At 36.0% G+C, this 12,303-nt stretch overlaps 1 protein-coding gene across 1 annotated transcript in view; it reads left to right on the plus strand.

Annotated features, from left to right (window-relative positions):
* Window positions 1-12,303, plus strand: part of fry (microtubule binding protein furry) — a 303,691-nt gene that overhangs the window by 24,532 nt on the left and 266,856 nt on the right. Inside the window, exon 4 of the mRNA XM_089104145.1 lies at window positions 410-603. Coding sequence (XP_088960271.1) covers window positions 410-603 — 194 coding nt within the window. The remainder of the gene's footprint in view (window positions 1-409; window positions 604-12,303) is intronic.

The raw sequence follows: 12,303 nt of genomic DNA on the forward strand, positions 1-12,303 counted from the left end.
TGCTATGATTGTTTACTTAATTTATGTTCGTTTTGGGTTTGATTTATTTTTTAATAGGAATTTCTGGTCGTTTTGAGTTTGAATTTTAACAGGTATTTGTATCTGCTGAGCTTAAGTTTAAAATGGCCTTTGCTTTTCTTTGATAAACTTATTTTTGGAAAGTTTTTTTTTAATTAATTATATGTAACGTTTATTATGTATAATTTGTATATATTTTTATAATGTATATTTATATACATTTTTCTCTGTATTTTCTGTATATTTTATATTTTTATGAATATATTTCTATACATTTTATAACTTCTATATATTTTCGACATACTTATCATATCAAGAGATACATTTCGCTTGGTATGATAACAGCAGTCTTTAAATGTTGATAAGGAATTAAACCTTGCTTTTGTTACAGGAGAAGCCTCTTTCTAAATCTTTGCAACTTGGGGAAGACCCATCATTTGATCAGCTGCTAACAGCTTTTGGAACAGTAGCAGAACATTGTCTACCGTCTTTGCTTCGAACACTTTTCGCTTGGTATGATAAACAGCTAGATGGTCGGGTTAACATCAGTGAGAGAATGAGAACAGACAGTAATAAAAGCAAATCGTAAGTCCTTGTAGCTAAATCTTAAATGAAAAATAATCAAAACTTAGATTTTGTCTGAGATTAGCTTATTGTTAGATAACGTTGATTAAGATACAGCTAAATAGATTGAAACAAAATTTAGAAATATTTTGGCTATAATGCCACAAAAGTGTTTTTCTTGTTTTTTTAACAGAAAATTCAGTTGATCACATTCTGCCATTCGTGAAAGCAAAATTTACTTTGAAAGTTTCTCTTTTCTATTATATTTCTCTTTTTTAGTTTCTCTTCGATTAGTATCGTCTCTTTTTTTTAGTGTTAGTATTCATTTTTTTCTCTTTTTTAGTTTCTCTTTTTAGCTTAAAAATAAGTAAAATTCCTGCTCAAGGCTCCTGGAAGAAATCTATTTTCAAAATAGGTTTATTTGTGACAATCAATTTAATTTTGGTAATCAAATATAGCGCTAATTTTCATCAACTTTTTTTTAAGTCTAGTTTCATTTGCGCTTTATTGCGAAGGAAATATGTCTGAAAATTTTTCTTTTTTTTTTCTTAAAAAATTAAGGCGTATCTTCTGTGTGTCCCAAAAAAAAAAAAAAAAAAAAAAAAAAAAAAAACTCAAGCTTTATTGCCATTTTAAAGTAGCAAAAGATATTGTATCAAAGAAAAAAAAATCAATATTTCTGCTATTTTGTGGCGTAGAACAACAATTTCTTCTTCTTGTTTTTCTGGAAATAACTCTGAACAGTTTTCTTTTTTTATTCTTAAACAGTTAAGGCAGGTCTTCTGAATGTCCTTAAAAAAAGAAGAGAAAAGGTGGATCTTCTGAGTGTCCCTAAAAAAAAAAAAAAAAAAAAAAAAAAAAAAAATCAAGCTTTAGTGCCATTTTAAAGTAGCAAAAGATATAGTATCAAAGAAAAAAAAAATCAATATTTCTGCCATTTTGTGGCGTAGAACAACAATTTCTTCTTCTTCTTGTTTTTCTGGAAATAACTCTGAACAGTTTTCTTTTTTTATTCTTAAACAGTTAAGGCAGGTCTTCTGAATGTCCTTAAAAAAAGAAAAGAAAAGGTGGATCTTCTGAGTGTCCCAAAAAAAAAAAAAAAAAAAAAAAAAAAAAATCAAGCTTTAGTGCCATTTTAAAGTAGCAAAAGATATAGTATCAAAGAAAAAAAAATCAATATTTCTGCCATTTTGTGGCGTAGAACAACAATTTCTTCTTCTTCTAGTTTTTCTGGAAATAACTCTGAACAGTTTTTTTTTTTTTATTCTTAAACAGTTAAGGCAGGTCTTCTGAATGTCCTTAAAAAAAGAAAAGAAAAAGTTTTAGTGCCATTTTAAAGTAGCAAAAGAGATTGTGTCATAGAAAAAGATTTCTGCCATTTTGTGGCGTAGACTAACAATTTACTCTTCTTCTTCTTGTTTGGATGGTTGTGGAGACGCTTTCGCATGATCTCATCATCGAATCGAATTCCGGACAAAACAATAGTTTTAACGTCAAAATGCTATCGAGTGAATATTTTGAGACATACAATCGATTTAGGACTATCAAAACGCTATTTCTACAGCCTCTTGGTTTCAAAGGCCGTAATGCAGTGTGGTAATACATTCGTCCGTGAAAAACACATCCTTTATACGAGGCTACCACCCCCTCCCCTCTACCCCCTTTCCACTCTTTACAGTAAAGTACTTGACTGGAAGAATATTAGTATACAACAACGCAGCTGTGCACACTCCTCCTCCACCCCAAACTATTCAAATTTTGAATCGGTGGATTCAAAATTTAGTTATTTACTGTGCTTTCGTAATTTTAGTTATTGTTAGTGCTTTTACTGTGTATATACTGTGTATTTAGTGTTTTACTGTGTATTACTGTGTATTTAGTCGCTTTGTATGCATTTGTTTTGTTTTTTCTTCTATTTATACTCCGCTTTTGTTACTTTAGCGGGTTAAAAAATAAATTATTATTGTTATTATTATTATTCGTGCAGGCATGCAGTCTGTACAGAGTAAATGATCATTATAAGCACTTGTTTTTAAGCTTCATTTGACTGAGTCGATTAGTTTGAGTCTTTACTAATTTATTTATGATAGTCTTTAGTTGTGCATAAGCTAATAGAGCTACTTTTTGCATAATCTACTTTTTTTTGGGGGGGGGGGGTACAAAAGGATTTTTTTCGGGGGGGGGTGTACAAAAATACTTTAAAAAACGCATCAAAATTGGTTTATATTCACTTTTATTACGTTTTTACGTATCGGAAAAACATTTTGGGGTGGGGGTTCAAACCCCTCCCCCCTCTGGATACGGCCTTCCTTGTGAACTGTTTAATAAAACTGAACCGTATTATTAGTAAAGATGTTGGAGACAGTAAAGACAGTAGCCCCCCTCAAATAAACGATGTGTTTGTTAATTTTAAGTTTTATGTCGCTCTTTACCGTCATAAATTAAAAAAACTTTTTCCACAAAATAAGTTTTTCAAAGAAAAGAACTCCGTTAAACCAAAAATTTGCAAAAATAAAATAAAATAATCTACCAAGCGTAAAACTACAACAAATTAGCATCGATAAATAAATGAAACCCAAAACGAAAAGAAATTACAATAAATAACCGAGTCAAACTCAAAACGAGCACAAATTAACATAATTTGAGCTCAAAACCCCTATGCCTTCCCAAGGCCAGAACATAATTTGCACTTTACTGAAAAAATATAATAGTTTTTACTTTTATAAAATTAATAAATCACATAATAATGACATTTTGATTACTAAATATCAGTATATGTATATTAAAATGACAATGCACATTCATTTGTATTTTTTTCAGTAAAGTGCAAATTATGTTCTGGCATAATTTCAATACTTGCAAATACAAAATCTCAAAATTTTGAATGGATGTGTCTTGGGAAAGGATGGGCGTGGAAGGGGTGTTAGTTGCCTTCCAATCACTTTCGACTATTAAAAGGGCACTAGCCATTTCAATTTCCAATTGAATGAGCCCTTTTTAAAGTTTCTACGACAACGCTTTCTATAAAAAACCTTATATGCCCCCAAGACATAACTTACAACCCTTGCCCTGAGGGCTGTTGGGGGGGGGGGCGTTGTCATCCTCAAAGACCTAATTTCAAGGAATTTACACTACGTTGACCAAACGGGCCGTAGTAAAATTTTGAGTGTTGGTGGTTGAGGGAAAAGTGAGGTTGAGAGGCGGACTAGTTGGCCTTCAATCACTGCCAAATACGAAAAAGGGCTCAAGTTCTCGGCACCTCCAATCGAACAAGTCTTTTTTGAATTTTCTAAAACAAAGCCTTCTATCAGAACCTGATATACCGCCAGCGCATAACTTACAAAACTTGCCCTGAGGGTTGTGGGGGAGTGTCCTCCTCAAAAACATAATTTGTGTCTGAAAATCAACTACGCTAAACCAAATGGCTATCTCAAAATTTTGATTGGATATGTTTCGGGAAATGGTGGGCGTGGAAGTGGTGTTAGTTGCCTTCCGATCACTTTCGATCGGAACAGTAGTCACATTCGACTACTCTAGTTTCCAATTGAATGAGCCGTTTTCGAAGTTTCTACGACAATTTCTTCGATACAAAGTGCCCTGGTCTAAAGGAAAAAATAATAAATAATACGTTGTGCCAACATTGTTCTTATATGCCCCCAGGGCATAAGTTAAAACCCTTGCCCTTAGGGCTGTGGGGGATTGTCCTCCTCAAAAACATGATTTCTATTTGGAAATCAACTATGCTGAACAACATGGTTGTCTCAAAATTTTGATTGGATGTGTTTGAGAAAATGGTGGGCGTGGAAGGGGTGTTAGTTGCCTTCCAATCACTTTCGACTCTTAGAAAGGAGTAGAAGTGACCCTATTGATCGTGACAGCACCCCAAATATGGGCATAGAGTCATTAGGGAGAACACGTGGTTAATGGGGTCAATGACCTCTTTAATCAAAGTGTGTCAACAACAACAACATCGACCTTGACATTCGCTGAGAGAGTGCACTTACAACAACAACAACATCGACCTTGGAACACCTGTGCTGTCGACCTCAATTCACCTATCATGAATCAATAATTCCCCTTAGAAACAACAAATTAATTCCCCTTTCTTGACAGATCAATCAACCAATGACATCATCTGTCAGACTTGAAATGAAATGAAGCAAAATATGATGAAAATACAATGCTTTAGTAACAAAATTATGAAAACTACCGCAAAGAATTATGGAAGGGGGGCTGCCCAGAGCGCGTAACCTAAAATAGCCTAACCTACCCAAAATACCAACGAAATATTTAATTAAAAAAATCTAGAATGTGGTTTCTCAACGAGCCGAAGGTTATTGTCTGGTATAGACAGCGTGAAAAACCGGGTATTCACAATACAAATTCTCGAGTGTGTTTTACATTTTAGACAAGTACCGCATTGCTGAACATAGTACCATGTATAGACAAGTAGAGTACCACCTGAAGCTGACAAGCTGGCAGACACTCTTTCCCATCCAATTCAAAATTTCTGTTTTTCAGCCTCAAAATATTTTCATTTATTTTTTTGTTAATTCTGAATCTTTAAAATTTGTTAGGTGATCTTTTATATTAGGATTCACTGAACCGGCACTTACTTTCGGCTAGTCAAGGTAACGATCTTTCGGACGTATAATACACCAAATAATGCACCGCATTTACTATACACCGTATGGTAGCAACCGTATAACACGAAGTTTTATGGCAAATAGTAAAGAGTAATATTAAAACCTCAAGTAAAGATAGCAATAAAAATGATGAAAACAAACTTAAAATTAGCCAAAATTACAAATAAGTGTGTTGGTGCTAGCTTCCTCAAATCCCCTAAAGGCTAAACTCTTATTTGCCCATTATTCAAATATATAAATACTACTTAAATTAAATATTTTGTTCAGCCAATTGATTTTCTACACACTTGAACGATAGGGATGTCAAAGGGAAGAAACATTGAAGAAAAATAGTGCCTGGTTATACTAACACGCATTATTAATATTAAAAAAAGATTATTTCAAATCATAGGCAGCGCAATCGCGCTGCCTAAGTGAAGAACGATGTTGGCACAATGTATTTTTTTTTTTTCATATCAGGGCACTTCGTATCAAAGGAGTTGTCGTCGAAACTTCGAAAAGGACTCATTCGATTGAAAATTGAAACGGTTAGTGCCCTTTTTAATAGTCGAAAGTGATTGGAAGGCAACCCCTTCCACGCCCACCCTTTCCTCAAACACATCCAATCAAAATTTTGAGATAGCCATTTTGTTCAGCGTAGTTGATTTTCATATAGAGATTATGTTTTTGAGAAGGACACTCCCCCACAGCCCTCGGGACAAGGGTTGTAAGTTATGCCCTGGGGGCATATAAGGGTTTTATAGAAAGCGTTGTCGTAGACACTACAAAAAAAGCTTATTCGATTGAAAACTCAAAGGGCTAGTGCCCTTTTTAATTGTCAAAAGTGATTGGAGAGCAACTCGCCCCCCTGCCACGCCCCTCATTTCCCAAGACACATCCAATTCAAATTTTGAGATAACCCTTTTGTTCAACGTAGTTGAAAGTTATGGAAATTATGCCGTTGAGCAGGACACTCCCCCCCCCCCCATAGTCTTCAGGGCACGGATTATAAGTTATGGCCTGGGGGCATATAAGGTTTTCATTGACATCTTTGTCGCAGAAACTTGAAAAAGGTTCATTCGATTGTAAAGTCAAAGGGCTAGTGCCCTTTTTAATTGTCCAAAGTGATCGGAGGGCAACTAACCCCCCTCTCACGCCCACTTTTTCCCCAAACACATCCAAGGAACATTTTGAGATAGCCATTTTGTTCACCGTAGTTGAAAGTTCTGGAAATTAGGTCTTTTTGGGTGACCCCCCCCCCCCCCACAACCCTTAGGGCAAGGACTTTAAGTCATGCCCTGAGGGCATATAAGTTTTTCATTGAAAGAGTTGTCGTAGAAACATCAAAAAGGGTTCATTCGATTTGAAATTGATTTTGCTAGTGCCCTTTCAGTAGAAGTGACCCTATTGATCGTGACAGCACCCCAAATATGGGCATAGATTCATTAGGGAGAACACGTGGTTAATGGGGTCAATGACCTCTTTAATCAAAGTGTGTCAACAACAACAACATCGACCTTGACATTCGCTGAGAGCGTGCACTTACAACAACAACAACATCGACCTTGGAACACCTGTGCTGTCGACCTCAATTCACCTATCATGAATCAATAATTCCCCTTAGAAACAACAAATTAATTCTCCTTTCTTGACAGATCAATCAACCAATGACATCATCTGTCAGACTTTAAAAATATTCGCCTAGAAACGATTCTCCAGGAATAGATCCAAGTCATTAATGTCATTGCCTCGGAAACAACTCTTTTGGTCGAACTCCAAAGGATATTAATAACCAAAGGCCATGGAAACAATTCTCCAAGAAACATCTTAGCGATGAATTATTTTAGCGCGGGAATCAGGTTTCTTATTAATTTGAAATGCATTAGCGCAGAGATGCCAAAAACAAAAGGAACACGCTGAAATTACGTTTAGGGATTATTTGGGCGAAACTGTTTTAGACAGGCTATGGAACTATTTCGGCGAAACAGTTAGAGACATTTTGAAAGAAGATTTTAGGAAAGGTTTTAGAAGAGAATTTGAGGGTGAAACTCTGTGGTCGTTATAATACACAAGTTTCATTTGAACAGTGTTGTGAGGTCCTCTACCCCAACCCCAAAGGGTTCCGATCCCCCCCCCCAACCCCCAACGTAGCCCCCGGTTCTCAAAGGTCCCCCAAGCTCCCAAAGAGCCCCATCCCCCCAAACGCCCTCCTCAGACCCTCAAAGGCCCTCCTCTGGTCCTCAAAGGGCCCCCGGACCCCCAAAGGGCACCCCGGACCCCAGAGGCCCTCCCCCCGGTCCTCAAAGGTCCCCCGGACCAGAGAAGCGCCGCTGGGATGCGCCGCGGGCCAGGAAAGCGCCGCAGGATGTGCCGCAGGGATGCGCCGCGGGTCAGGAAAGCGCCGCAGGGGATGCGCCGCAGGGAGGCACCGCAGGAAAGCGCCGCAGGATGCGCCGCAGGGATGCGCCGCAAAAAAAGTAAACTAAAAAGTAAAAATTTCGAAATGTTATGCCCCAAACGCCCTCCTCAGACCCCCAAAGGCCCTCCCCTGGTCCTCAAAGGTCCCCCAGGCTCCCACCGGGTCATCCGGCCCCCACTGGCCCTCCGCGCCCCCAAAGGACTTTTGCCGGTCCTCAAAGGTCCTCGGGGCTCCCTCAGGCCCTCCCCCGGACCACCACGGTCCACCGAGGGTCCCAAAGCCCCCTCTCTCCTCAAGGGCCCCTCGGAACCCCAAACGCCCTCCCTGGGCCCCAAAGGTCCTCCCCCGGGCCCCATACATACACACAAAAACTTAAACACACACAAAAACTTAAACACACACACACAAAAACTTACACACACACACGAAAACTTACACACACACACGAAAACTAACAAACACACGCAAAAACTTACACACACACAAAAAAAAACTAAAAAAAACACACAAACACAAAAAAACTAACACAATCAAACGAAAACTAACATTCAGACAAAAACTAACATTCACACAAAAACTAACACACACACACACAAACAACATACACACACACACATACGAAAACAAACACACACACGCCAAAAAATACACACACACAAAAAATTACACACACACACACACACACACAAAAACAAAAAAATGAACACAAAAAAAAACTCAAAAACACACACACGCCCAAACATACACACACACACACACACAAAACTTACACACAAACACACTAAAATTTAAACAAAAAAGACAAAAATAAAAAACACAGAAAATTAAACACACACACACACACACACAAAAATATACACACACACACAAAAAAAACATAAACACACAAAAACATACACACACACACACACACACACAAAAATACACATACACACAAAAAACATAAATAAACAAACAAAAGATTAGAAACATACAAACATACACACACACACACACACAAAAACTTAGACCCACACGCAAAAACTTACATGCACACATAAACTTACAATCACACACAAACTTACACACAAACACAAAAACTTACACACACGCAAAAAAACTTACACACCCACACACAAAAACTTACACACACACACACACACATGAAAACTAACACACACACACGAAAACTAACACACACACTCCAAAAATTACACACACACAAAAAATTACACAAACAAACACACACAAACTTACACATGAACACAAAAAAAACACACACACACACAAAAACAAAATCACACACACACACACACACACACAAAAAAAAAACAAAAACACAACAAAAATTAAAGAAACACAAAAAAAATAACACACACAAAAAAAAAAACAAACAAAAACACAAACACAAAAAAACACAAACTTACACACACACACACACACAAAAACTTACACACACAAAAACTTATACACACACACACACAAACTTACACACACACACACAAAAACTTACATCCACACACAAAAGCTGGACACACAAAAACTTACACACACACACACAAGAAACTTAGACCCACACGCAAAAACTTACATGCACACAAAAACTTACATGCACACAAAAACTTACACACACACACAAAACTTACACACACGCACAAAACTTACACACACACACACACACAAACTTACACACACACACACACATGAAAACTTACACACACACACGCTGCACAAACTTACACACACACGCCAAGAACTTACACACACACACACAAGCAAGCACTTACACATGACACACACACACACACACACAAAACTTACACATGCACACGAAACACTTACACCACTGCACACACACAAACATACACAACACACACACGCAACAACTCACACACACGCTCAAACACACACACACACGCACACACACACACACACAAACACACACACACCCACACACACGCACACACACGCACACACACACACACACACACACACTTACACACACCACACACACACACAAAAACTTACACACACACACACACACACACACACACACACACAAAACTCACACACACACACACACAAAAACACACATCACACACACACACAACTAGCACACACACACACACACACACACACACACACACACACACACACACACACACAGCACACACACACCATCATCACAACACACACACACAGCAACACAAAAACTTACACACACACGCCAAAACTTACACACACAAAAACTTACACACACACACACAACAAAAACTTACACATGCACACGAAAACTTACATGCACACAAAAACTTACATGCACACAAAAAATTACACACACACACACACACACAAAACTTACACACACAAACACACGAAAACTCACTTGCGAAAACACACAAAAGTTAGAAAAAATACAAAATAATCCTTTATTACCTCTGCAAAACTGCTAAAAATGAAGAATTCATACACATTTTCAACTAGCTTAGGTTAAGTGTTTTAAATATGATACATTCTGTTGCGAATACAAACAAAACATATATTATCGTAAATAAAATAATGTATGGCATATGAAATACTGGTAAAAATGAAGAATTCATACAAATTTTAAACTAGCTAAAGGGTGAATCTTTTAAATATTAGCCATTCTATTGTATAATCCCACAAAAGTTAGAAAAAATGCACAATATTTCTTGAGGCACAATGCAATACGGATCAACATGAAGACTTCATCCACAATGTCAACTAGCTAAGGGTAAGTGTTTTAAATATGAGCCATTCTATTGCGAAAACACACAAAAGTTAGAAAAAATACAAAATAATCCTTTATTACCTCTGAAAAACTGCTAAAAATGAAGAAGTCATACACCTCTTCTACTAGCTAAGGGTAAGTGTTTTAAATATGAGCCATTCTGTTGCGAAAACACACAAAAGTTAGAAAAAATACAAAATATTCCTTTATTACCTCTGCAAAACGGCTAAAAATGAAGAATTCATACACATTTTCAACTAGCTAAGGGTAAGTGTTTTAAATATGAGCCATTCTGTTGCGAAATCACACAAAAGTGAGAAATAATACAAAAGATTCCGTTATTACCTCGTCACTACGGGTATAAATGATGAATTCATACACATTTTCTACTAGCCAAGGGTGAGTGTTTTAAATATGCGCAATTCTTTTGCGAAAACACAACAATATTAGAAAAAATACAAAATATTCCTTTATTACCTCTGCAAAACGGGTAAAAATGAAGAATTCATACACATTTTCAACTAGCTAAGGGTAAGTGTTTTAAATATGAGCCATTCTGTTGCGAAAACACACAAAAGTTAGAAAAAATACAAAATGTTCCTTTATTACCTCTGCAAAATGGCTAAAAATGAAGAATTCATACACATTTTCAACTAGCTAAGGATAAGTGTTTTAAATATGAGCCATTCTGTTGCGAAAACACACAAAAGTTAGAAAAAATACAAAATATTCCTTTATTACCTCTGCAAAACGACTAAAAATTAAGAATTCATACACATTTTCAACTAGCTAAGGGTAAGTGTTTTAAATATGTTCCATTCTGTTGCGAAACCACACAAAAGTTAGAACAAAAACAAACAGTTCCTTTAATACCTCTGAAAAACGGCTAAAAATGAAGACTCCATACAAATTTTCAACTAGCTAAGGGTAAAAGTTTTAAATATGAGCCATTCTATTACGAAAACACACAAAAGTTAGAAAAAATACATAATGTTCCTTTATTATCTCTGCAATACGGCTAAAAATGAAGAATTCATACACATTTTCAACTAGCTAAGGGTAAGTGTTTTAAATATGAACCATTCTGTTGCGAAAACACACAAAAATTAGAAAAAAATACAAAATATTCCTTTATTACCTCTGCAAAACGGCTAAAAATGAAGAATTCATACACATTTTCAACTAGCTAAGGGTAAGTGTTTTAAATATGAGCCATTCTGTTGCCAAAACACACAAAAGTTAGAAAAAATACAAAATATTCCTTTATTACCTCTGAAAAATGGCTAAAAATGAAGAATTCATTCACATTTTCAACTAGCTATGGGTAAGTGTTTTAAATATGAACCATTCTGTTGCGAAAACACACAAAAGTTAGAAAAAATACAAAATTTTCCTTTATGACCTCTGCAATACTGGTTAATTTTTATTTTACATTCTGTTTTTCAACTATCTAAAGGGTTAATGTTTTAAATATGAGCCATTCTATTGCGTAAACACACAAAAGTTACAAAAAATGCAAAATGTTCCTTTTTTACATCTGCAATAAGGCTAAAAAAGAAGAATTCATACACTTTTACAAATAGATAAGGGTAAATGTTTTAAATATGAGCCATTCTGTTGCGAAAACACGCAAAAGTTAGAAGAAATACAAAATATTCCTTTATTACCTCTGCAAAAAGGCTAAAAATGAAGAATTCATACACATTTTCAAATAGCTAAGGGTAAGTGTTTTAAATATTAGCCATTCTGTTGCGAAAACACACAAAAGTTAGAAAAAATACAAAATATTCCTTTATTACCTCTGCAAAATGGCTAAAAATGAAGAATTCATTCACATTTTCAACTAGCTATGGGTAAGTGTTTTAAATATGAGCCATTCTGTTATGAAAACACACAAAAGTTAGAAAAAATACAAAATGTTCCTTTATTACCTCTGCAAAACGGCT

The sequence above is a fragment of the Artemia sp. Qi Xiang Cuo genome, chromosome 18, assembly GCF_049724085.1.
Source record: "Artemia sp. Qi Xiang Cuo chromosome 18, ASM4972408v1, whole genome shotgun sequence".
Classification (NCBI taxonomy): Eukaryota; Metazoa; Arthropoda; class Branchiopoda; order Anostraca; family Artemiidae; genus Artemia; species Artemia sp. Qi Xiang Cuo.